Here is a 27216-nt window from a genome sequence, read left to right as displayed (position 1 = left end):
TTTAAATAAAATAATAATTATTTCTTTACCATTTATGTAATTTGTTTAAGGGAATTACTTATTTATTTTTTTAAATCAGAATATTTAAACTAATTAGTTAATTACATATTATTAGATGGCAATGAAAAAGAAATGCAGCTACCTATTTGTTTTCTTAACAAATACCTTAATCTTAAGTAATCTTAATCTTTCTGGATAAGACTGATACTTATAGCTGCATGTAGTTTGGCGATATCTCCAGTTGCTTGGGAAGATGCTGCACAAGCTGCTCTACTTAGGAATTTCGCTGGCCATTCTGGTGGCATTTGGCCAGGCCGACTGCAATGTCTGCTCGGCGGATGGCAAGGCAGCCTGTGTGTCCAAAACTCAGTACCAAAACTGCACGGCGGACGCTATTCCGACTGGACCAGTCTACACCTGTCCAAAAAACACCTACTGTACGGCATTGGAGGAGCGCTGCACCTCCAATGAGGCCTTAGTCGCCTGTAGTGATTGCAAAAAGTGTGATGCAGTTACTCCATTCACCTGTACAAGTCCCACAACTTTCGGACTTTGCGACGGTGTAAATATAGTAGCCAACATCGAGTATCCCTGTGAGACAGGGGAAGTGTGTGTTGCAAATATCGGTAGTCCTTGTGTGCCCTCTATAAATGGCACAGGCGCCACTTGTTCTTATTATGATGCAACCAACGTAATCGGTGACTTTTGCACTCTGAAGGCTTCTACGGGTCGCTATCCATATCCCGATGATTCCAGCTGTCTCAGGTGAGTTTTCTATTCAGTTCTTATATAATTTTTTAAAACAAATTTTTTATTTAGATATATTTATTGCTTCCGCAAGAATTCAACCTGGACTGGAAATACCTGGCAATGCCCTACAGCTAAACCTTATTTTAGTGCTATCACTTTTAGCTGTATCAAGGCGAAACCTTCCACTTGTACATAAATTATTCTTGAAATATTTAAAACCCGTTGATAAATATTTTACGGAAAAATAATGCAACAAATGTCTTTCATTCAGTTCATTGGATCTAAATCGACCTAAATTCGCCGGCAAGCCTTTAATCCCTTTGCAGTTATAACTCTGTGTTGGGAGTTCTAGTTTTACCAAGTGATAAGATTACTCCGAGGGCATAAATACAGCTTCTTGACACCAATATCGCTAGTTTGTGCTAAAGATGCTTCGCCTTCTGATCGTAGCGACAACCGGAGTTTTGCTGGGACTCTATTTTCTTGGTAGCCGGGCGGACTGCAATGTGTGTGCTTCCGTGACCCAGGTGGCCTGCATTTCAAATACTTCCTTCCAATTCTGCACCAGCGGATTGCCCTTTGGCCCAGCTTACACATGTCCCACGGGATATTATTGCACGGCGAATGATGTTACTTGCAATACAAATGCTGCTTTCAGATCCTGTATAGGTTGTGGTTCCTGCAACAGTAATAACACCTTCGCCTGCCTCACGGCAAGGACATTTGCCTTGTGCCTGGGCACAGCCACGCCTTCCCAGATCGTAGGAAGTTGTGGCTTGGGTTACGTTTGCGATTATAACAATCCGAATATTTGTGGTACTCCTGCGACGGGATCCCAGGCCACTTGTCCGGGTGATGGAACTACCACTGGAGTGGACCCCACAGGGATAACACCCACTGCCTACTGTTCCATCGTCCAGCAGCACGGAAGATTTCCCTATGGCATCGATCTCAACACCACCTGCAGGCAGTAAGTATTACCTATATTCCTTCTTAGATATTAAATCATGCAATATTTATTTAATTTCAGATACATTTATTGTTTTCTGAATGCAACTGCTTGGGGGGGAGGTCTCTACACCTGTCCCGGGCAAACTTATTTCAACAGCACATCGAGGTACTGTGACACCCAAGTGCCGGCCAGATGCACTTATGGAGTAGCCAGTTTGAGGCTCAGCAGTCCATAGATCGTTTGTGAAAATTAACAGAAATAATAAAAGAAGGTTCCTTATAATTAAATCAAATAAAATTATGACAAAATTCCAAATAGCAAAGAGAAAATATAAAAAGTTTATAACTTTTCATCAATAAGTGCCAACTATTTTGAATGCATAATATTAAGTCGATTTAAAACGATTAGTATTTATTTTATTTTTTTTAAGTTTTTTTGGTACTTTTTACCCGTGAAACAGTTTACCCTTACATTGCGTTAGTTGTCTTTAATAGTTTGGCAAACAGATTAATCTAGAAACTGCACTTGGATAAGATAAACTAGAACTGATAAGTTTGGTTGCGCGGATTTATTTACCTCAGTGTCATTTACAAATGCTCCGCTTACTGATCTTCTTGGGAGTCGGAGTCCTTGGATGCCAAGGACTCTGCAATACGTGCGTCGTGTCCTCGGAATCTATGGGAGTCTCCTGCGTGTCACAGCGAGAATTCCGGCTATGCTCCTCCAAGTTTATGCCTATCGGACCAGTGTTTTCTTGCCCCAAAGGACACTACTGCACAGGCAGTAGATCTGCTGCTTGTAGCACCAATACAACCTTGGCTGCATGTACAGTATGCGATAGATGCAGCTCCGACAATCGATTTGCCTGCACCAGTCGAAATACTTATGCCTATTGTCTGGGAATTTATTCCACTTGTGGCACTTGTGTCGGCGATTTCGTTTGCAATGTGGAAAACCCAAATATGTGCGGCAGTCCCAGATTGTGGGAGCCCTCCTGCTTCGGAACGGACTCAGTAGGCTGTCCCTATATTGACACTGCTACGGAATACTGTCGCTCTATAGGAAGGCAAGGGAGATTTCCCAATGTGGAAGATACATCTGTCTCCATTGGGCAGTAAGTAAAAATATTCCTCACCAGAAATTTTAGTACGTTTTATTTAAAATTTTAAATAATTATTCTTAGGTACATTAACTGCTATTTTTCGGGAGACAAAATCTGGGGAAAAGTATATTCCTGCCCCGGATCCACCTACTTTGACAGCACCGCCCAAATTTGCACCACCCAATTTTGATTTTGTGATTTTAATGACATAACAACACAGTAATCAATTTTTAATCAATCTTATTAAAAATAAAATATGTAACAATACTAATAATCCGAAAATCACTTAAAAACTTAGTTTTTTCTTAGACTCTTCGACTTTTCCGTATTTTCTCTGTTTATAATACATACTTATAATACAGACCTTACTCGTGAATTAAATTACTGCTTTATTTTGATAATCTTAATCACGTGTTTAAAATGCAACCAACCTTACATGAATAGAATTTTGCAAAGATTAGGAAACAAATAAAACTGCACTGGGATAAGATAGGAACTACTGGATAAATTCGTTTGCAGGGTTACTATTTTCTCAGTTTCATTTTAAGATGCTGCGCTTACTGATCTTCGTGGGAGTGTGTATCCTGGGCTGCCGGGCACAGTGCAATACGTGCCATGATAATGGCGTGTCCTGCATTTCGCGGACTGAATTCCAATTCTGTACTCTTGCATCCACCGAAGGCGTACCCGTTGGAGGTTCCTACACCTGCCCCACTGGATACTACTGTACAAAGGACCTACCTATTTGCAGCACAGTGGAAACATCAGTTGAATGTCCAGGCTGCAATACTTGCAGCACTGATAAACGTTTTGCCTGCACCGGTAGGAATACCTTCGCCTTGTGTCTAGGACAACCGACTCCCAGTACATCGATTGGAGGAAGTTGCGGTGATTTGATATGCAGTTTGAATAATGAAAACATCTGTGGTGATCCCACCGAAAACACGGTGACCTGTTCCGGATCAGGTCCCGATTGTGGATCCACAACCATAAGCAATGCCACCGAATATTGTCAAACCATTAAACAAACTGGGAGATTTCCCTATGGCGGTGTTACCTCGACCACCTGCCATCAGTAAGTATTTTTAATAAATTTTAAATAATTGTAAAAATTATAAAACATGAAATTTGACCTTTAAATTAAATATCATTTTCTTCCTAGATATGTGAACTGTTTTACTGTTGCTGGCATATTTCAAGGAAACGTTTACACCTGTCCTGGACTCACTTACTTCGACAGCACCTCCCACCAATGCACCACCCAAACGCAGGCCAGGTGCTCGGATACTATATCTTGTCTGAATCTGAATGACCGATTGTTGCCGTAAGGGCTTAAAGCAACTATCTTTATAGTGGTTAACATCAGAAGGCAAGGGAATCTTAATCAAATAAAAGAAGTGCCTTACAAACGCAAAGGTTTACTAGCCAGATAGCAACGATGATTAGATTGTGATTATAATAGACTATAAATGGTTCTTAGTTATAAAACTCTCCCAAGTACGTAAAAGTTTACAGAAATCGGTTTTTGAGGTACTCCATTATAATAGAAAATAAATATTTTTATTTCTGCTTGAAAATACAAAATTTCAAAACCAAATGCCACTGCAGGTTTCGTGAGAAGGCTTAAATGAAAATGAAAATCGAACAAATTCCGACCGTACTCGTCAAACAAATTCCTCACCAAAATCGCATTCCATTTGCAATTCATCAACAGGACTTTGGCCTAATGAACAAAGTGCAACTTATATCGATTTTTCCCGCCATTCAATTTGCGTGTATTTTTTCCTACCGATGCTTCACATCCAATCCCCATTCACATCCCCATTCACTCTCGCAGGCAGGTCACTCTGTGGTCTATGGCTTTTATGACGTATACGCCTCGTTGGCACTTGCACCTTGAAACTTTTGCAGGCCTCGCAGGCACAAGTTTGGAGAGAACTGGCATACAATTATGAAGTGTGCCCAGTAGCTTTAACGTCGAAACTTTCCAGAGTTTTTTCCCTCACATTTTTCCCCAGCACATGCCATAAAAAATCTTTGGCAGACATTCGCTGATTTTTTTCGGTCCTCATGCCCCCACTTTTCCTGTGGCTCTGATGTGGGTCAGTTACATGGCCACACGGGTCGCAAAAGTTTGTGGCCTGGTGGCATGCCACCGAAAATTCAATTCGATCCCAAGGCTGGGCCACAAAAGTTTTCATTCAGTGTTTTCGGTTTCAATGGTTTCGATTTCACACGCCCCTAAGCTCCGACCCTTTACTTTTCCTTTCCTCTCCCTTTTCCCGCCTGCCAAAATTCAACCAAAACACGCACATAGTTTCTGCTGTGGCTACGTGCACAATGTGCAATTGATTGGAGGGAGATGTGCAAGAATTCCGGGGCCATGTGTGGAGGTGACTTGCGCACACTTTGATGAACACGGTGGCCGCAAATTTCTGCGGTCCACTAAGGTAATTCCCCTGTGTTTCCTTAAAGCGAAAAACAAACCGCATAGTGAGTGAAATTGTGAGAGGTACGAGTATATTTAATTTTAGGCCTCGCCGCATAGCTATATCCCAGCAAAGCTATATATCTCTGGCCAGGGTGATAATCTTGCTGTAGGCGTTGGACTTTTTCGCTTCCTAAACGTTTTCATTTAGATTTATGACGCTAGGGCAAATATAGATACGTACGCAAAGATGAAACGCAAATTATAAAATCACTTAAGCTAAATCCGCGATGACTAAAGATTATGAATAGCTTTGGGAAACAATATTTTTCTGAGGAATTTTTAGACCTCAAATGGTTGAGGTATTATATTATATTATTTTATGGATACAAAAATGTTTATTTTATAAGAGATCATCTTTATTAAAAGTGTTTTATAAGATTATATTTTCTAAAAAGCACCAGTTTAAAATTGGTTGATTTGAAGTAGGCTTATACCAAGTAAATAAGTGAGTTTTAAAATTAATTTTCTTTAAGTTTTAAAATCCTTATTGCAGCCTTGACTGAATCCCCTTAAAACTTTCCGCCATTAACTAGGACAAATACTGTGTTTCGTTGGCTCTTAACTTTTATTTTCACCGAAAAGTTGTGTCCCAGAACCAGCAGATAATGCATATTTCATCAGCTATGTAATCATAGTGCTCACGTTCCGTTGGCATATGTGCCACACCAAACAGCCATCATATTTCCCAACCGCTGGATAAGTTTTGTTGTTCTTGCGACTCATCAACGTCAAGAATCAACAGACTCGGCGACGTCGTCATCGTGCCCATCTCGTTATAGTTATCCACGCCGGCGTCAAGTATAATGGGACTGCACTTAGGCCAGATGAATTCATTAATTATTTTCCCTAATAGAATGAGAAAACGAGGAAGCCCTACTAGACTAATTAAATTGTATGGGCAGAGGCCCTGAAACTAAAGTGCGCCGAGTTCGATGAATGCACGGCTCGATCTTAAAGCCCTGGCAGTTAGGGCTCTTGAGTGGCAGCCACTCGAGGCGTCCTTTCACCTGTCGCCGTCTTTGTGTTTGCCAAGCGGCCCGTTTCGCAGCGCTCCGCGATTAGTTTTAGCCGGGTTTAAGAGCCGGCTTTAATGCAGCCAAGTCGGCGAAGCGAGGCAGCTGCGATAGCGAACCGCCTTCGAGGCATCTGGAGCGTGCTTAGTCGGCGGCGACATATCATCGCATCTGAATGCGGTTGCCCCGAACGGCTTAAAGCGCCAGATACGCTGCTCCCGGCCCCTCTGAGCCATCTCTCAGAAATAAGGCCAACTGCAAATGGGCTTTAAATAGCAGAGAGCACCCGCTGTTTGCCCTGTTCGTGCACATGTCTGCGAGGGCACTGGGAAAAATATAAGAATATTTAAAATATATATGAAATTGAGTAAGACATATTTCAAAATTTTATCATGTTTGCTTTTCATTATAATCAAATAAATATTTTATCGTTTTTAGTCTCAAGTTAAAATATATGTTTTTCAATAATTTTGTTAAATTTTCTCTCAGTGCCTTTGTATTTGTATATCATCTTGCGAGTTCCTGTGTGTGTGTGTTTGAACAACTATTTTCCTTATTAGAATGTTGGCTTATTTTATATTCCCCTCGCAGCGCTGTTTCTGCTGTTGCCGCTGGCTCTCTCGGCTTTTAATTAAAGTTCTATTTCCATCTGTTGTTTCGACTCGTCGGCCGAAACTGCAGCATGGCGCCTGTTGGGCCTACGCCCCACCCACTGCCAACCACCCAAGCACCACCCAAACGCCACCCTGCCCACAGATAGTGCCGCCCACCTGCGGCGATGCCGCTGGCGACTGCAATTAATTTATTTCGCTTCTCAGTCCCGTTGAGCAGGTTGCCTATTACTTTGTTTATCCATTAATTTCGGGTTAATTGGCTCTACTGCCAAATACATCGAACTATAGTTTTGTTTATTTTGCTTTCGATGGATGAGAAACTTTGGAAATACGTTTAGTTTTTTGGAAGGCACTCAGCTGAATTTGTTTTCTTTGAAAATATAAATGTTCGTATTTACTGTTTTAAAAATATATCTTAGCTAATGCGGTTATTCCACTACATTGGTCGGCTCATTCATTAGAACAATTTTTTCTCAGCCTATACGATTTTACGTAGGTGCGAGCAAGACAGATATATGTCAGCTGCAATGAGCAATTAATGAGCAAAATTTTAAAAACCGAAGGCCACCATTTTATTTTTTTTTGTATGAGCAAAATTGAATCTAAAAAGTACAATTTTGCTCATTTATTAGAGCTACTGTAAATCGGATCTTGCTCGCACCTACGTAAAATCGTATGGGCTGAGAAAAAATTGTACTAATGAATGATCCGAACGATGTAGTGGAATAACCGCATAAGCATGAGAAACTCATACGAAAAATTACATAAAATATTGGTTATAATATCTTGGCAAATTTTTACTTTATTTTAGATATCCCTTGTTCTAAACTTTAAGTTGTAAAAGAATACCTTTAAATACTTTCTCCAGCACCTCTGCACATATAGACCGTAAAATTATTTAAAACATTCAAAAATCGCTTCAAGTTCAAAGAGCCGTTAAAACCGTAACAAACTTGGCCCCTAAACGTGACTTGCAATTATAAATATGCAAAAGTGCGCAAAACCGCTCGATAGTTAATCCTGTCCCGCCGAAAACAAGAATAACAAGAGCACGTAAACACGAAAACAACAACATGTTGGGTCCCCACCACCCACACAGGTTGACAGTTCAAGTACACGAGCTTGTCGAACAATTTTGACACAGCCATGCGATGAGGTCAACGGGGCCGCAGCCCAAACAGCCCACACGCCCATGCATTATTATATAATGCGGCATTGCAGCGACCCGACCGCAGATGTTGCCACCCACAACAATGCCGGAGAGCAGGACGAATGTGGGTGGTGATGATGGTGGAAATCAGTGCTGGCAAAGGTACAAGATAATTTCGAAAAATATGGTACAGTTATATATCCCAATGATCTTATAGAAAAATTTATATTCAAGTATGTCTCGTGATATATTTAAAAAAAGTAATTACAAAGATGAATAGGTTATTCAATGTAAGATAGAAATATTCAACTTTTCACAAAAGAAAGATAAAAGAGCCTAAAGGGTCTTTTGAAGTATTTTCAATAATACTTTTAAAATTAAAAAACTTAATAATATTTATATCTTTAAACTTTTTTAATAAAGTATTAATGTAATATATTTTTTTTTTTTGATGAAAATGTCTTTATATAAGTACAGAGAAGGAAAAAAAAATAAAAAAGTCTATTATAAACAATTATATTTATTGTACCTGAGAAATGGTAACCAAAAGGATATAAAAGTACCTTAAGGTATATTACCAAGTTTATATTAGCTATCATCACTGGTGCCTGTGTGAGGAACGACTACTAGAATGCCTGGCATGTGGCGTCGTGCAGGATGGAAGCATAGGAAGGCCGGGTGAAGGGCACGCCAGGGATTCCGGGAGATAGGGGCGTGGAGGAGGAGGACCTGCATAATGAAGCGCAGTGGCAAATGCGTCACATGCCGTGAGCTGTGAACTATGTGCCGGCAAAAGGAACTGTCAGCAGCCGGAATGACAGACTGCCACAGTCGTCTCTTTTGACCTGCCCCGAACTGTCAGAGCCTCCACCTTGTGGGCCTTCATTTATGAACTTGCAAACACATTCATAAATATTTAATGCGAATTTAAGTAAATCCCTTAAAAACGGGCTTTATCGAAATCCATTTAACTGATGTATTTTCATATGGAAAATGAAATGTAAATACAGCGGATGTTAAGTCAGCTGAGCGTTGATTGTCAGCGGTAAGCAAATATTTCAGTTGGGCATAATCTGTTTGTGACGTCGAAAAAGTTTAATCTGCCTTTAAAGCGATTTAACGATTTAATCGAACACTTTAACTACTTGTTCGCAATGGGATATCTTAATCAACCAAGAGGAGCTGGCTAAAGTGTCAATTTATTATCTGCTTCATTTTCAATTAAAATGTAAGTTGTTCTATAAAAGCCACAGGGAATATTTGCAAAATAAAAACTTAATTTGCAAGCTTACGTGTAACATTTCATTAAAGTGCGTGTAGTAATGAATCGCCATTAGCTATATCATTTGTTTTTATTTTTTGGTGTCTGTCACAAACAACCAAATGAAGTGTGCGTTGCATGAATGTCCAACTGCTCGACACATAGCCATTTGCCACGAGCTGTGATTAGCAGACAAATGCAGGTCAGCTCTTAATTATTCAAGACCATTAGTTTTTTGTGCCTTTAATGCGTTGTTTGATGCAAATTTGGTTGCAATTTGTTTGGCTTTTTACGCACAGATTTGTTAGCCATTTAAAGTTGGGCGTAATAAAGAATTGGTTAAGTTTATTGAGTGGCAAATAGAGTTAAACATTTTTTCTGATTTAATTAATTAGGTTATAGCTAGGTTGAATAATTTTAATTTTCATATGAAACCTCTACTGAGCAAAAGCTAATTAGTTTTCCTATACAAATAAAAATTAAAAATTTAAATAAATTGATTAAATGGTTTAATTGTACTCATTTTCACGAACTACCATAAGTGCATATTCTATTAGGTATGGAAACCCGTTCCGAGTGCCTCTTGCTTTCCACCGAAACCTCCACTCCTATCATCAATTAAAATAGATTGGAATAGCCCATGCAAATGACTGTAATTTACCCAATGGAGTTGGCCACTCCAGCCGAGGGAATATCCTCCTTTTACGGCCTTCTGGCCAGTCAAAGCTCAATGGCAGGCAGGCATTAATAACGCACGATAACCGTTTGAAGAATGCGGAACCCAGATGGCCGCCGGAGCATCTGACCAGCCATAAATCAGCCGAGCGGTGTGGGAACAAAATGGATGCTCATCCATCGCTAATTGCCGCTGGCAACGACAATTGTCGCGGCCAATTGCTGATTGACATGTGCAAATTGTAAGTAAATTATTTTATAAAAGTCAAACATTGTGACAACTGCTATCGCAACGGGCACTTATCCGATATATAAGTCTTATCTCCTGGGCTGACTCGGCTGGGCCCACACAACGCCAAATCTGTGGCAGCAACGTGGGTATATTTATAACCCCTTTTGCCACTTCTAAATCTCGGTGCAAAGAAAGAAAAGGGAAGGTACTTGAAAATCTATATTTTATTTAAAGGGCACTTGAAGAAAGGTAAGAATATAATAAATATAATAAAATTATATATGATTTTCAGAACATTTTTTAATATTAGGATAAAGGTATTAAATTAAATATAATATTATCGAATACCTTATAAAGCAGATCTAAGTTTAAATTAATTATTCTAACAAGATATTCTAATCGTTTTTCATTATTAAAATTCTTTAATATTTTATTTCTGTATTTATGATTTATAAATAAAGTACTTTGTTCTCAGTGTGGCCCAAGCAGTTCATATAAATTCTATTCGCGTGTGGATTTCAGTTGATAAATCATGTGGCAATAGTCGAGAGTGGGCAGCGTTCGCTGGTGTCCACATTGCAATAATTTGCAGCTTTGCAGTTCGCCGCCGTTCCGCTCGACCCACTGGGCCATTGCCCAACTGCCATGGGAGGCTGGTCGACCAGTGGGTGGTGGGTACTGGGTGGTGCTGGAGTGGGTCACTTGCCGCTGGCAAATAGAGCCATTAAGTGGCCTGTGAGAGTGGGCTACTTTCGCCGTTCACTGTTCGCCGTTCGCTGTTCGCAGCGATACTTTCATTAGTCAAATAGCCGGACACTCAGACGCTCTTGAGGGCGGGCAATTGGCCTCCTCGGAGTTCCGCCTGCTCGCCAGTGGGTCACTCAGCCACTCAGTTACTCGGTCGCCCAGTCACCCAGTCGGTGACCCCTTCATCCGCCGGACTCCCATTTAATTTTATGCTGCGTGCGTAGGAAATGCGCTTAAATTGCCGCTAATTGCAATTTGCTGCGAAAATTGCAGTGCAATGAGCGCGAATTAAATTAAAACGCCGCCGCACCGCAAACATATATAATTTGTGCGCTCCTCTCCATTTTTGATCAGCACTTGTTTGCCGAGCTCTCAATCAGAAACGGTCAAATACCTATTGGCCGGCAAAATATTTAATCAATGTAAATGGCATTTGCCGTCGCCGCCCCTCCCATTCAATCGGCCGACTGTCGCCTTTTCTGATGGCGGTGGCGCCTCGTTTAATGACTATTATTGCGCTGGTTAATATTTTAATATTTGCACCGAAGTGTGAGAGCAAACAGCCCTCGAATAGTAATTAATTTAATATTTTGATTTTTTATGCAATAAAATTTTGGCTTAAAAATAGGCTTTCTACGTCACGCAGCATATTTTAATGGACTGTTGTTTCAATTTAATGAATTTGGAATTTGTTTATTTGGTTCTCTGAAAGGCAAAAAACATAATTTTCTGTTTAAGCGCTTTTGTTCACTTTTTTCGTAAATACAATCATTCATAATTGAGAGTAATATTAAATGTTAAATAAATAAAATAATATTTTGCTGAAATTAATAACTAGGTTTTTATTTATTTTTCTTTATATATGAATGCCTTTTTCCAGGCGAACTTTAGTCGCTTAGGTCTACTATAAGTTCATACTTTCCGAGAACCAGCTTTAATAAAGTGTTTATTAATTTACAAGAGTATAACACCTGTCAGGCATCTTATTTGCAGTCATGAATAACATTTGCTTTGTATAATGCGAGGCAATTAAATGCAATTTGTAGCGCGAATCATCTGCCAAGTCATAAATTAAGTATCCAAGTATGTGCGATGTTTTCCATTTTCCACTTGGCCTCAATCATTTATCACTTGCATCGCTATGTCTACGTCTATGTCTCCCATTGGGATTCTGGCAGTTGATTGTCGCCGTTCTCGACTCAATCCGGTGACTGACGTCATGGCCTGCAATTGGGAATCCTCTTTCGCAGTGACGCAGCTGCAATTGCAGTGGCAGTGGCTGGCGCCAGTGGAAGCCCCAAGGTTGTGCGCCAGCCATTTGGTCACCGTTTTCTGGCTGCCACCTCCTGCCAAATGTAGCGCCTGCTTAGACGACCTTGCCCCGAGCGGCAGCAAAATGGGCGACTGTGCCAAATATCGATTGAAGCTGCGTAATGCATTTTTCAGGGCACCAGTCGCCTAGGTGGTTTTGTTGGCCCAAAGCTGAAGCGGATCAAGGTCGCCGATTCAAGTGACTCACTCTATGATGAAATCACTTAAAACGAAAGGGCACCCATTTTATTTTCGTAATAGCTTTAAATGGTTCTTAAGTCCATTTATTCGATTCGAATGTATAATTACAGTTTAAGTACAGGACATAATATTTGATCCCCTTAGATGGTTCCCTTTAAACATTCCAAAACATTCCGTTCCATGTGTGGATTCTCGTGATTCTCCCCACCAAATCAGATTCCTTCACTGACAATGTTCATCTGCATCTGTAATTTCGTGGTCATTTAGCTGGTGCTCGATGGACCGCCAGAGGATTGCGGTTGCATCCCCCGCTCGGCATTTGCGTTCTGATTATGTTGTTGCCTTTGATGTAACAACACCGCCATTGTTTCGGTTAATTAAAATTTGTGGTTGCCGCATGCATGCCGTTGGCTGGGTGTGCGAATTTCACTAAATTAGTGCGGACTCCTCAGTTCGGTTGGGTTTGGTTGGTTCGGGTTTTGGTTCTGGTTTTTGGTTCCGATTGTTGCCGTTGCCTTAAATATTTAATATGCAGAGCTCCGACGCGGACGGGCATGAAATTGCCGCACTTGAAGCAGCCTGGGTTGTTCTGAGTCTGGAGCTGGGCAAGAAGTTATCTGCATTCCAGCAGAACCAGTTTGCCCCCCTCATCCTCATCCCCATCCCCATCCTCGTCCTCATCCTCGATGCTAAACCTCCATTTCGATGCAGGCGCGGTGATTCATGCACCATCCACCAGACTCAGCAGCGTCCGATTTGGCCGTCTTTGTTTTGCCTCACTTTATTTTACTCTGGCTTTGCTTTGCTTTTCAGTGTCGCGAATCTCGCTGATTCCCACGCCGCAGCAAAAAGCTAGAGCAACGGGGCGTATACGTAATCAGGCTAGGGTCGTTAGCCAGTTAGCCAGTTGGCCGGCCCCAAAAACTTTTTGCATTTTCCAGCCACGCATGCCAATCTTTTCATGACAAACTTCACTCGCCATCAGCTCCGAGATTCTTCCCCCAGCTGGAGCCCCAGTACGCAAAAATCTTGTTAAGCTCTAAGCCCCCTTTGCAGCCACCGATGGCAACTATTAAACTTGTTTCCTGCTTTTTTTTCTGGAGAGAGAGTTGGGGAAGACAAGGAATTTTATAGAATTTATGGCTGTCTCTTCGAAGGGATCGCAAACTTTTCCAGCAAAGTTACAGCTGAAAGTTATTCGTATCTTTTTTCGGCAGCTTCGACAGACTTACTGAAAACTCTGAAGGATTTTCGCTTTTTCTAAGCGAAAGTTAATTCCAAGTTATGCGTAGTTTTTAGAGCACTAGGTTAAATTATTCACTTGCTATATATTTATTATTACCAAGTTTTATTTATTGATTTTTTAGTTGATCATATTTTTTAATCCTTTAATTCTATAGCAATTGTCAGGAAGCAAACAATGTGCACGCAGATATATGGCATCTGATAAAAAGCGATTTATAAATTTGTATGACATTCCGGCCTTTATCTTAAAAAACAACACTTTCGGGGGATAAGATTCCGATCGGGTATACAAATATTCCATCAACATAATGTGGTTCAACAAATTTTGAGCGGGCCAACCTCCTGCGAAGTCAAAGGCGATGGGTCCCGCGATAAGGAGCCGCGACACACGACAATGGCAAGACCCCAAATCGGCATATATAAAAACCCGAAAGATTTGTGTCTCATGGATAATGTTTGAGCTACTACACACACAGAGTGGAAAGTGAAGACACTGGCTTGGAACCCTTTTGGGCCACATCAACTTTCACGCGTTCCTCCTCGAAGACAATGTTATCATAGGCCCATATTTGTGCAGGATGCGAAGGGATGGAGCAACGATGCCGCATAAGAAGAACGCAAAACTCGTATTTAAAAAAGGCCGGGGGAAAAAAATGTTTAGGTACCAAAATGAAAGAAAACGAGCCACAGAAATTCCAGGCCAAAGAGGCCGCCGCCCAGGCTCAGATACATTTACACAGATACAGATACAGATGCTCGGAGTCCGTTTGCGAGTGTGTTGGTTGGGGGAGCTCTGCTGCCTTCATGCGCAGACGCGCCGGCAGAAGTTGCACGAATTCGCGAAATTGGCCACCGCAGCAGCAGGAGCAGCAGCAGAAGCAGAAGCCACGGATCTCGGGATACATATTGAATTTCATGGATTGCCATTGGCTGACCTTTCCCCAAAATCCAACATAAAAAAGAACCCTTTGGCCCCAGCAGATCGGCGCTCGTTGAGTTATTAAACAACCAAAGCGAATGCGAGCGCACTCTGCTCAACTTAATTACGGGCGAGCTGGGGAGCAATGTAAATTGCCCGGACGCCTGTCGTTTATTTATAGAAAATAATGAATTGAACAGGTGAGATCGGGCCGATGATAAGCATAGAAATTCCAGCATACCCGCACACACACGGGCGGACCAACAAAAAGCGAGACCAGGCCGCAGCAAAAACGAAATGAAACCCGGCCGAAGGAAGCTCAACTGCAGTTGCGAGTTGCGAGTTGGCATTGCGAAATCGGCGAATGGCGGACTGCGGACTGCGAACTGCAAACTGCGAGCTGCGAGCCGGGCCAAAAGCAGAAAGCAATCCAATTTACTGATTTATTTCTTATTTTACTTTGACTATGCAGCAGCAGCATCAGCAGCAGCAGCAACAGAAACCACAACGGAGGCAGTCACGGCAGTGGCTTCTGAGCCTCGAACCCAGCTTCGCATTCAGCCCCACACTGTAGGAAATAATATGAGAAAACCGTCCATTTTATAGAAAAAATAAGACTCCGAGTTTCAACGAAATATTTACCCAAAATAATGTTATTCAATCAGGAATCAAATTAAATTAAAGATAAATGTATTACAAAATGTTATATAATCTTTTTAATTTTGAAAAATATACCTACGAATAATTATTCCGTTAATAAATGTAATATTTTTAAGTGTCATATAATTTCAATGATTTTTTTTCGCTGTGCATCTCGAGCTTCAGTGTCAGATCCACTACTCAGTTGGTTCTCCTCGACCGATGTAGTTAGTGGGCTCTGCTTGGCTTCGCTTTGATCTTGATGCTGGGCTGCGACGCCTGACAACGATGACGAGGCACAGCCCCCGATCCCGCTTCCCCTTACCCCTTACACCTCACCCTCCCGCCCCCGCCATCATCACCATCTACATCTGCCAGCCTCAGTCAATACAAAAGGCAAGACAAAAAGAAGTCCAGAAAGGCAAAGGAAAAAATGCAGAAAGGGAAATCCTTGCAGGTTGGGAGAATAAACTAATACTCTATCCATTAAATTAATTTAAATTTGATTAAACCATTTAAAGTACTTTAAATATTTAAGGTATTTAGAACCTACTACTCTTAAACAAAATAGTTAATAAATAATAATAATAAAAACTAATGGTTCAATGAGTCTTCAATTTTTACAAAATATTTTAGGCTTTTATTGTCATTCCAATAAGATTAATTATATCAACAAATCATTAATGAAATACTTAGGCGTTAACAAGACAATACTTGATTATGTAACAATCTAACATTTAAAAATATATTTTCTTAGGTTATTTAGAGTAAATATAATTTAAAATAATATTTTAAAAATGTATGCTCTCAGGCTTTTTTTAAAAAAATGTAAGCCCGAAAATATTCGAGAAGTACAAAGAACAGGGGAAGGGGAAGCAAGGCAAGAACAATTTGAAGATTCGTGTAGGCAAAAGCTGCTGGCTGCTGCCTGCAGTTGTTGCTGGCTGCACAAATGCAGATGCCACGACATTATTTTTGCCACTTGGCCGATGGGAGCCGTTCCACCAGCCAACCAGCAACATCCACAGCCACATTCACATCCACGAAAGCGATGACTTGGTTCGCATCTTTGTCGCTCATGCTTTATTTAAGGTTTCATGTATAAATATTTTTATTTATTGTGCAACACATTCGCACACGTTGCGAGCCTCTCTTCGGGATGCCTTACTGTGAGGCACGACTGCAACTGCAGCAGCAGCAGCAACAGCAGCAACACATGAGCAGCAGCAACAGCAACGCGACCCGGTCTCAAAGGCAATGGCAACTATAATGATGATGATGTGTAAACTCGCGGTGGGACGCTTAATTCCTACCTTGGCCAAGGTTTCGGATTGGGATGGAGTGGGTATTGGGCTCGACTCGCCATGGGTAGGGCAAATATAAATATCCCTTTGCCCGTATTTATATGCCGCATCTGTATATACTTGTATTTATTTATGCCAGAGTTCTTGAGGCCCCGGCACTGTTGCACTGTTGCCAAGTGCAGTTGGCTGTCCACCGGTCCGCCAGTCCATCAGCCGCCGAGGGCTAGTTTATGGGCCCGGTCAGGAGTCTGGGGCCGTTGAGTGCAGTGGGAACTCCGCAGCCACAGTCCGCAGTCCACAGCCGCCGGTCGAGATGCGAAAGTGATAATACAAATATGATGGGGACCATAAAAAGTGAGTGGGCCAAACGGTGGGAAAGTGTCTGAGGTTCTCGGATTGGCTCTCCACTTCGTGACTTCAGTGGGTGTGGGTGCATAAAAAAAGGTTCTATTTATAAGTGCAAGTGGGATCAAATGGGCATTACAAAATGTACAGAATGTCGAATTTCCCAGAACAGTCTATTTTGCCTAAATTTGTAATTAATCTTTACTAGGAAAAGGGAAGGAAAAATAAAATTACCTTATTAGGTAAAACTATTTAATAATATTTTTTTATATATTAATGAATATCTAAAAATACAGATCAAAAACGCATAGTCCTTGTCACTGAAATTGAAATCTTAGTAATTCTCTTACTAAATTATGTTCTCTCCCATCTGGGCTTCACTTCTATTGAATATCCGACACATTTCGCTTATTACCCAGTGCTGACATCAACGACCGACTTATATTACTGCCACCCGTGCATCTATTCCGTAGCCATTGTCATTACTATCATCACAACAATCATCAACATCATCATCATCACCGTGGACTGGAGCTATCAGCAACCTAGACCCAATCATCAAGAGCAAGAACAAAGGCAAAAAAAAATCGATTTCATTCATACGCAATTGCGTTGAAATCTGTCAATGACACGTTCTCGATGTTCGCCTGCCACCCCCTGCACCTTTAGCCCCATTCCAAAGGGGGGATCCACCAATCCCACCAGATCCACTCTGCCCGTTTCAGTTCCTTTAGCAATATCCCTGCCACTGACAGACCCTCGCCCAAAGCTCTTCCATTCGAACTACTAGCACCTGTACAGGGGATTCTGCACTGAGAAAAATTTAAAATAAAATGCTATTGATGAGAAAATGATTAAGAGATATCGTAGGGAAATTAAATTATATATATGGGAATCTCAGGTTCCACACTGAAACTTCAGTTTTATTTATATTCAAAATCAAAAATAAATGTTTTTGTAAACCCTCAATAAATAATACAGTAATAGTTAAGAGGATATTACAACCTGTAAAAAATCTAGGTAATTCAATTAACAAATTACTGTAAATATTTTTTTCTGTGTAGGTTTCGGTTTGAGCCAAAGTGAGGGGAAAAGGGAATGCCTGCACACTCATCACGGCCATTGACAAGTAGCTGTCAGGCAGAAGGGTCAAGGGGGAAACACGAGCGAGCTGAACGAACCAACGAGCATCAGGACCACTTTTTGACACAAGTAACTGGGCTGGAACCCTTGCCCACGTCTATAGGGGGGTGGTGGTGGCTAGTGGGTGGTGGGTGGCGGGAGGCGGCGGCACACGCATCACAATGTGCCAAATCAAGCACAAAAATCCAATATCCTGCAATGAAACACAATTACACGGCGCACACAACTCGATTTTGGCCCGGCCAAGGTATTAATAATTTTGGCTTGCCAAAAATAATTGACACCCGTGAGTGTGTGGCCGGGGTCATGCGTGACTTTTCTCGCAGTGCAGGGCCCTGCATTGATTGTTACATGATGAAGTGCTATCGATGTCTGTTTCGTTTGACTGATTCTCAGATTCGATGGAAAAACGAGCAGCCCTCGAGCGTCGGCAGGTGTGTGCGTGAGTATCTGTGTAAGTGACGGTATCTGTGTCTCTAGACTCGAGCAATACGCGGCTGTGTGGGTATATGGAATTTAAGGCCCGGGCCCTGCACACTGGCCAAGTGCCGCCCAGGTCTTTTAAAGTGTAAGAAGACAAGGCTGGCATTCAAATCTCTGCCCCCAGCTCGATGACTTCACACATTCCTCAGCCTCGACGGCAACGGCAGCGGCAGAAGAACTTCCTTGAAAACCCCTGCCTAAGTGAAGAACTTAAACGTCGAACCAGTTTTTGGTGAATGAAAATCAACAAACCCAAAAGTTGCACACAGACTCCAAAAGAAGCTGAAGAAACCCGAAGCGGAGTACCAGAAAATACGAGGGGTTTCTTGGGGGGATCTTGGGGAGGCTAAGACCAAAGGAAGGGGCCTGGGCCCAAGCAGCTAAAATATAATAAAAAGAAATTAAAATAAAATTCAAAAATGTGCAAAACGAGACCGAGAACGAGAAATGCTGCATGCCAGTCTTCGGGAAATGGGAAAGAGGGAGCGGTGCTGGAGAAGAATCTCCATGGAACCTGTTGGACCAGTCACACACACATAGGCACACATACACCATGGAGAAAATGCCACCAACGTGTTTGTGCCAGGATAAAAGGCAAGCCGGGTCGGGCCATGTATGTCCATCTCTTTTTGGCCCGCTCCGGAGGATTTCAAGTGTAAAACGCTGTCGCTTGTGGAATGTGCACACAAACGTACAAGCTCACAGATACAACTGCATAGATAGCACAACATTTGGCCATATTTTGCTGCACTAAATCAAGCGTTTAAACGAAACTCGAGCTCAGAGCGCTCATATTTTCCTGATCGCCGAAAAAGAAGCACCATAATTTATAGATGCCGTTTGACTAAATTCGTTTAATTCCCGTCTTACCTTACCCACACATATATAATATCGTATAAGCCTACGTTTTACCTGTACAAAAAACGAAAAAAAAAAATAAACCAAGAGAGCGAGAAGTAAAAGGGTTTCGGTTTTGGTTTCGGTTTCTTTGGGACCTTCGCTCTCATCGATCGTTCCGTAGCGTACATTATAATTTATAACTTTATCTAAACGATGTGGTGGTGTTTAATTTTCGACCTCACCTTTTCCAGCTCGTTTTTGTTTTTTGTTGCCGTTTCGCCATCCCATCGTCATCATCATCATCAGCCTGGTTGTTTCTGATGTGGATTCGTTTCATTGGAGAACTGTTTCCGCTTCGCATGACTCACTTTTCGCTGTTAGCCCGCGGTCTTGGTTCTTCTTTTAACGTTTTTCTTTCTTATTTTTTGGGAGGTCTTTCTTTATCGCACACTAATTTGAATAGGATTCCATTTCGTGATGAACATATCACCGGGAACGGAAAACATCCATGGGGGGTGGGAGGGCGTTTGCGCCCAGCTGGACGCCCGATACACTGGGCCCTGCTGACCACCATGAAGTCCGCTCCCCGGCTATGTAGTATCTTGTTAATGAAGAAATAGATACACTGAGACGCCCCGAGACGCCGAGGTATTTAAGATCGAGGTCGGTGCCCGCGGGGGTGACGAGTGAAAGTCAGAAGAGAGTCGTCGGGTCGTGCATTGTCTGCCACACCGCTGCAGCCTCAAGACAATCGCTTCGTATTCGCAAATTGCAAAGGGAAAAAATCTCTGAGACTCGGAGAAAAAAAAAGGAAAGAAGAAAAGATACAGCCACACGTGCTGTGCGAGGTCATGACACGGCTATCCATTTAAATAGAAATGTTTAGCCCTAGGAAAATACTCTGGAGAGGCGTGAAATCCGAGCCTGCTCGACGAGTTCATCAAACCGATCGTAAAACACAACCAATGGAATACAATTAGAACTCATTCAGCCATCAATTAGAACCGAGCATGCAAATACTGTCCAGCGGCATCGATAAAAGCCCCGATTGAAAGCCACCGAGAACCCGAGAAGACCACTGTGAGATGGATTGATTTACGTTGAATATGCAAATTGCAGCGAACCACCGTTGAAAGCTTTTAGTGGAGCATTTCGAGAATTTGAATAAATATTTGGGCCCACTAGGCAGCGAAAAAAAATAATCAGCTCCTGGCAGATGATTCACAGGTGACACAGCCTGGGTAAACTTGGATTGGGCTCAAAAGAATGTCGGATGCCATAAATAAATTCGAACCCATTATTATAAAGTCTAGGGCGTAAACAGGATATTCGATATTGAAGAGGATGTGTGTCATATGGAGGAAATGGTTTACAAAAAAGTTTAATAAGAATTTAATTTTCAATTTTGAAATACTTTATTGGCTACAAATATTAAGGGCTCCCCAAAAATCTTTTTGTTATAAATGGACATAGTCGTGTAAGAAACATTTATTAAGCTTACTATATCATAAAAGTGTGAATCATAGGATTTGTGGACATTCTTTCGACAACTACAGATACTAATAGACGCCAAAACAATAAGTTGTCATGAGATTCATTCGCAATAAAGTGACGCAGACATACATAATACAACTAGATTATGTACTTTTGATTCTTAATTCCAGCTTAAGATTTTAAAATTACATTTTATGTAACTGGACAAGCATTTAATAAAGTTGGAGCCTTTCTAATCTTACAGCTTTTAAATAACTTATTGCAATACTTTAGTTTTTATATTTCATTTCTTATCATATTAGAGGTTTAGTTAAAAGTGTCGGAATGATCATCATTTGTATTCCAGCTCATACGAATTAGTAATATCTGGAATTAAATAATTAGTGGAAATAAATTAGTTGTTTATACTGGAGATTAAGTGTTAAGTCATCTGGGGCTAGACTATTCCACTATTAATTCATTCATTGCGCCACTGTGCCAACTTCTGTTCCTCCCTTATGCTCGAAGAGAGCGTTCGGCTGGTTCTCTTAGCGCCGACTGTCAAGTGCCGAGTGCTCTTGGCCCGCTCTTTCGTTCCGAGAGGCGAAGCACTCAGGGCGGATGGTTGATTTAATGGCTGATGTTGCAGTGAAGCAAAGTCAAACTCAATCTGTTCGGGTTGCTCGTCGTGGAAGGTTCGTTGCGCGCGCGGAAAAACTGAAAATCTCGAGGCGAAATTCGAGCGGAAAAGCGCTACAGAATAAGGCGAGTGCATTTCCTCGACCTGCGGACGCCGGTGGCTAAGGTTGCCAAGAAGCTTCGCAATTAAATCTATTTTCGCCGACATAAATACACAGAGCGTAGCGAAAAATCGAAGCAAAACGCAATCGCTGGCAAATCAATTGCTAAAGGAATTGAGTACTGTTCGGTGTTATGTCATGGAAAGTCTCTGAGCGATTTTCTTGAATAATTTAACAAAATATTTGTGTGAAATATTGCGACCTTTTAAAACTAAGGAAACAGAAAAAGTGCTAGAAGTGCGCTCTCTCTTCCACCAACCAGCAATCAACAACCAAAACCACCCACCATTCACTACCAATTTTATTGCTCACGCGTGTTTTTGGGGCCTTTTGTTTTGTGCGCTCGTATTTGTATTTGGCGTTGTATTTGTGGCCCTGTGCTTTAGTGTGTGTGCGTGTTAGCCGGCAAGTGCCTTTGTGTGTGTTGCCGCGAACAGCTGTTTCCCCCAGACAGCATGCAGAAGTAAATATACGAAAAAGTGGTGCGAATAAATTGAATCCCCATCCGAATCCGAATCGAATCGCGACCAAAGAGGAAAGCACAGGCAAATCAACCATCATCCTCTGTGTCTGCACAGAAGTCCATCCATCAAAATGGTGGCCAGCATCCGGCAGTTTCTGCTCTTCACCCTGCTCTGCTGCTTCGTCGGCCTGTCAGCCGCCAAGCACCTGGACCTGGAGGGCATCCACCACCATCAGCACCACCAGCACAGCGCCTCCACGCACCACCGGCGCCGCCTGCAGCGGGACTCCCGGGCGAAGGACGCGGCGGGCGGACCGACCCAAAAGTGCGAGGCCATCAAGAGTTACTTCGAATCGATCGACATCAAGTCGAGTGGGACTTACAGCGAAAAAGGTATAGTTCTAGCTTTAAGGCTAGTGGTCATGATATCGAAACCATACCCAAATATGCGGGCTAGAAGCTGGAAAGCTGTAGGGGGGAAGTTCAAGCTACCAATATGTTTTAGGTGCCCCAGGTGTAATTCTTTTGGGTTTTGTATCATTGGAAAAATGTTGAAAGCGTCTAAATACCTTTCTTTTTGTGGTTTTTCAATCGTAATTTTGACAGTTTTTTAGCAGCTAACAACCTTAGCCAACGATATCCATCAAATGTATTTTTTGACAAATTTTCCCGTTTTTTATATGGGGTTACATCATGATTTTTTTGCAAAAATCGCCAAAAAAATTGTCCAGGTTTTAATGCATATCGATTTGGAATTCAATTAGAAGCTTAACGAGGTATGACATTCCTTCTTTTGAAATTCGCACCATTTGACTGTAGACCAATAGAAAATGCTCGAAATAAAAAAGGCAACAAGACCATTTCCTAAAAACAAAAGTTATTTTGTATGTTTTATATTGTGCTTCAAGAAATCAGAGATCAAGAACAAAAGACAAATAGGACAGAAAGTATTCAGATCGGTTAGAATCTGAAGATATTTAAAATAGTTTCCAATATTGATAAACATTTTATTTCGACAGCTAAATTATTTTATTATAATTCTCAGATTGTCAATTTAATTTATTTTATTGTATTTAAAAACTAAGTCTTTTTCAAACCATTTGATTTTGATTCGTTACCCATTGTGGAAATTCATTCCCTCAATTGAAGACTTAACTTTAACGCTCGCCATCAGGCTTAAATACTTCAACCAAGAAAGTCGCGCGTCAGCCAAAACTTTTGGCGTCCTGCAGCTGCAGTTTCTCTTCTTTCCCGAACCGTCGCAGTTCCCCATTCCCCCCTCGAAATCCGCGAGAAGCTGGCAGCATATGCAAATTCATTGAACTGACTGAAACCCTCGAGCGGGCAGCCACTCGAGGCGAACTATGACCACTCGAACAGCCGGGCGCCGTTTGCAATTAGAAGATTGCGCATTGAGCAACGCCTCGGAAAGTTTTCGACGGGCCGTGGATAAAGTTTTTGGTCGGGGCAGGTTCATTACATCTCGCAGATACAGATACTGAGACAGATACAGATACATCCACAGAGATACACAGGCTGCATCATTTGTTATTCTGATTTCTCGACACTGCCATATCAAGTGGCACGCATCTGAAGCCAAACTGTGTGAAGGCTATGGGAGGTGTATTTATATACATACCTCAGCGGATATCCACCAGATACTCGACATATTTTTGTTTATGCATATTTCACACATGAGTGCTGGGCTGGCAAACGAAGTCAGAAAAATCCAAGCAAAGACAATACAAAGCGATACAATCAGATAAGATCGGAAAACAGACGAAAACGAGCGAATGTACAGATACGTATCTGTGGCACAGAGACGTGTAATTGAGTGAAAAATAATTATTATTGATTAACCGACCTTGACTTGGTATTTACGCGTTTACGCACAATTACATGATACACAGCCACGAACTCGAACCAACCTGGCATACAAATGTATCTGGCGATGATGTTGCAACTTTTCCAGTGCTTACCTGTCTGCAGAGGTTCTCATTCCCATTGCTATTCTTATTCTTATTCTTTTTTATTTTTCCTTTTCCTTAGCCGACTCTGGTTGTGGCTCGTTCTTTCGTTTCCCACACGCAGGTAGTTAACGCCAAGAAGTATCTATGAGATACATTGCTGAGCAGCCCGGAGAAGTGTGAAGAACAGAGCAGAACCGACCGAGAATGAGAGTTGGAGTTACAAGTGCATGTTTGTGTGTCCCAGAGACTTATCCACCTGAATGCCTGAATGCCCAATTGAGCTGGTAGTTGGGAGTTATTAGCGTTGGCTTTCAGGAATTTCAATTTGGCTAATGCTAATGCCAGTCGTCGTATCTCCGATCAGCACCTATGTATCTCAGTATCTCAGTATCTCTGTGTGTTTGTGTATCTGTGCCCTGGTCGTTGCTCCTGCTTGAGTATGCCGAACTTTGTTTTCGACATTTATTTACTGTTTACATAGTTCCACTTCCCCTCCGCCTCCCTGTTATTTATGCCCCGCCAAAGTATCTGTATCCGTATCTCCATCTATATCTCTTTCTGTTTGCTCTCGAGTGTGTTACTTTTACGTTTATGTGCTGTTTGTGATGCTAATCTCATGCATACGATAAATGTCTCTCTTTTTCGCCGTGCTGCTCCAGGCAGAGGCGCTCGGCATAAAACTAAATTTTAATTTAATTGCGCACACCACTCGACTGCTAATTGAGTTGCTTTTTGCCTGGCCAAAAAGAAGACCCATTTTCTCTGGCTATTAACACGGGCATTAAGGCGTTCGAAAGACGAACAGGAAGTCGTTCGTAGTTGCAGTATCTAATCATATCGCGCAGTATCTGTATCTGTTTGCCCACAAGTATCTGTGGTACCTGTGCGTATGCCCAAGGCGGCTCCAATGCCCCGCGTCGTGTTACTAAATATTTAAGCAACTCGCAACAGAAATTAGAGCAAACTATGAGATATGAGCCCGTGTATCCGCGTATCTCCTCCGCCAGCGAGTGTTTTTGTGTGCCGCCCGGCTAGATAAGTGAAAAGTGCAAATAGAGAAGGCAAAGGCAAACGTGACTCGTTTGCAGTGGGAGCGGGGAAAACTGCTTACCAGGCAGACAACTTTTTTCTTTAGTTTTCAAACGGATTCCATTTCCATGACAGCAAGCCATGTGTGCCTGCTGCAGTTTTTGGTGCGTGGGTTATGGGTGCTCCTTCAAAGGAACCTCCCAAGCATCCCTGAGTTCGCATTTTAATTAACTCAAAAGCTGCGCAAATACCACATACTGAAATCATTAGTGGATGGGGGAGCACTGCCAATTAAAAGTTCAACTTCCATTCCGGGCGACGCCAAATGGCATAGAACTCCACTTAAGGCTTAACGGCAAACATAAATGTGCCAAATTTCGACTAAGCGAAATTCGTCAAAGAGTAGCTAAACCCATCAAGCAGAACCGAAAACGATCCACAACACTTATGTCTTGAGTCTTATGTCTCATGCCGATCGTTAAGTTCGTCAGCCAAATTCCAATAGCCCAGAAACTCGTTTCTTGTTTTGGTTTATTCATGAGATACGTGTTTGGCTTTTGTCCGGAATATCTGGAAGATAATTAAAAATTTATTTCTGTTCTGTTCCAGTTGCAGTCTGAGCTACCCTTTCAGATCGATGCCCACCTCCATCTCCGAACCGAACTTATCTCATCAATTAAGTTTTGAGTTCTTTTCAGTTGAGTTTAATTGCCGCCTCTTTCTCCCGATCAATTAAACTCTAAGCCAGACAAAATTCTTAATTGATTTGGTGCTGGACGCAAAACTAATTACGACTGCGTTTTAAGTAGTTTACGAAGGTTTCGTCCAGTTGCTTAATGGTTAGAAATGAGTTTCCTACTCCGCTTTCTCACTCCGAGTCAAGTGGAAATGGTCGATGGGTTCGAGGATAGTGGCTTGAAAGTTGGCTTAATCGTCATTCATTAGGGCACGTCTTTGTTTAATGCCTCGGAAAAGCTAAAACGTGGGAAAAGCACTTGGAGGGCTCTGAAAAATAAGTCTGGCATCGATAAATCACCGCTAAGGAGTTAATATACATTTTACTTGCAGTAAAATTACCTTTTTAAGGAATAAGAATGGTAATAACTATCTTAGCTCCTCTTTATGTCTTTTTAATGTTTTATTTATTTTAATAACTATGGCAAAACAAACATCCGGCATTTATTGGCAGCATAAAATAAAGGTAAAAAGCTTAACTCTTGATAAGATACAAAAACCGCTTCCTACACATTTGTACTCAAGGGCTTATCATCAATCTTAGAGAAGCGTTTTATGCACCCATAAATCGAAATACAACCTATTTTTCTTGCTCGATGTTCGAAACAGAGGTCTTCATCGGCATGCCACTCGATTGCTGATATTACAAAACGCCCTAAAATGGTTTTAGATTTTTTATATTTGCGCTAATTAGTTTCAATTAAAATTAACGACGCCTATGCCCATCGATTTCACACGCATATAAAAAAGGCAAAAAAGCAAGCAAATGGCAGCGAGCAAAACATAAAAATCTTGCCTTTGTATGTGGCTACTTTCTTAATGTTTGCTTTAGTTTTGTGTTTTTACACATCTGACCTCAATACAAAAGGCAATTCGAGAGTGGCTCGATTCGGTTTCCAGTGTTTCAGTGTTCAGTGTTCAGTGTTCGAGTTCTGTTTAATTTCAGATGGCTGTTTCGAAGGCGGAATGATGTCATTGATTGGCTTTCTGGGTTCCGTGCGTGAAGTATCTGGTAGTTCTCAGAGATCCGTTTATCCAGATGTTGTCGGCTGCTCGCATTCAAATTGCTGAATATCATTCATTCTCAGGTGTGCTCGGTTCATTGAGGGAACAAAACGATTTCCAGGAAGGCACCATTCTACATAACAAAACTTGAGCGGTAGTGACAATTTTTGTCGTTCGGCCTGTAAATACATATCTCATTTTCATTCATGCCTCGCGAGTCTCGACTTTAGACTTCAGACATGATGAGTTCAGTTCAAGTTGGCTCGAATCCGAACCAGTTTGGGTCGTGTTTCACTTACCACGAGAGGTCGTCTTGCTGTCCGC

At 41.7% G+C, this 27216-nt stretch overlaps 4 protein-coding genes across 4 annotated transcripts in view; all 4 read left to right on the top strand.

The window, feature by feature from the left end:
• The first annotated feature begins 253 nt into the window (after positions 1 to 253).
• On the top strand, positions 254 to 946 carry LOC108059297 (uncharacterized). The gene is made up of 2 exons (XM_017144480.2): positions 254 to 765; positions 820 to 946. Exons 1-2 carry the CDS (start codon positions 254 to 256, stop codon positions 944 to 946), a joined length of 639 nt encoding a protein of 212 aa, XP_016999969.2.
• Positions 947 to 1178: 232 nt separating this feature from the next.
• Positions 1179 to 1937, top strand: LOC108059281 (uncharacterized). The gene is made up of 2 exons (XM_017144459.2): positions 1179 to 1720; positions 1781 to 1937. The coding sequence occupies exons 1-2, from the start codon at positions 1179 to 1181 to the stop codon at positions 1935 to 1937; spliced, it is 699 nt and encodes a 232-aa protein (XP_016999948.2).
• A 1400-nt stretch (positions 1938 to 3337) lies between these two features.
• On the top strand, positions 3338 to 4401 carry LOC108059291 (uncharacterized). The gene is made up of 2 exons (XM_017144474.3): positions 3338 to 3879; positions 3967 to 4401. The coding sequence occupies exons 1-2, from the start codon at positions 3353 to 3355 to the stop codon at positions 4130 to 4132; spliced, it is 693 nt and encodes a 230-aa protein (XP_016999963.2). The 5' UTR covers positions 3338 to 3352; the 3' UTR covers positions 4133 to 4401.
• A 17153-nt stretch (positions 4402 to 21554) lies between these two features.
• Positions 21555 to 27216, top strand: part of dally (division abnormally delayed protein) — a 68187-nt gene continuing 62525 nt past the window's right edge. Inside the window, exon 1 of the mRNA XM_017144520.3 lies at positions 21555 to 22546. Within this exon, the coding sequence (XP_017000009.2) occupies positions 22285 to 22546 (262 nt within the window). The 5' untranslated portion in view covers positions 21555 to 22284. The remainder of the gene's footprint in view (positions 22547 to 27216) is intronic.

This window comes from Drosophila takahashii, chromosome 3L (genome assembly GCF_030179915.1).
Source record: "Drosophila takahashii strain IR98-3 E-12201 chromosome 3L, DtakHiC1v2, whole genome shotgun sequence".
Taxonomy (NCBI): Eukaryota; Metazoa; Arthropoda; class Insecta; order Diptera; family Drosophilidae; genus Drosophila; species Drosophila takahashii.
The sequence above is the reverse complement of the archived record's forward strand: the minus strand, read 5'-3'. Positions and strand labels throughout refer to the sequence as shown.

Bases quoted from the DNA above. Each gene is read 5' to 3' on its own strand.
- LOC108059297 (XM_017144480.2), top strand. From the start codon at position 254: ATGCTGCACAAGCTGCTCTACTTAGGAATTTCGCTGGCCATTCTGGTG. The intron at 766-819 runs GTGAGTTTTCTA...TTTTTTATTTAG, and splicing joins GATGATTCCAGCTGTCTCAG to ATATATTTATTGCTTCCGCA.
- LOC108059291 (XM_017144474.3), top strand. From the start codon at position 3,353: ATGCTGCGCTTACTGATCTTCGTGGGAGTGTGTATCCTGGGCTGCCGG. The intron at 3,880-3,966 runs GTAAGTATTTTT...TTTTCTTCCTAG, and splicing joins ACCTCGACCACCTGCCATCA to ATATGTGAACTGTTTTACTG.
- LOC108059281 (XM_017144459.2), top strand. From the start codon at position 1,179: ATGCTTCGCCTTCTGATCGTAGCGACAACCGGAGTTTTGCTGGGACTC. The intron at 1,721-1,780 runs GTAAGTATTACC...ATTTAATTTCAG, and splicing joins CTCAACACCACCTGCAGGCA to ATACATTTATTGTTTTCTGA.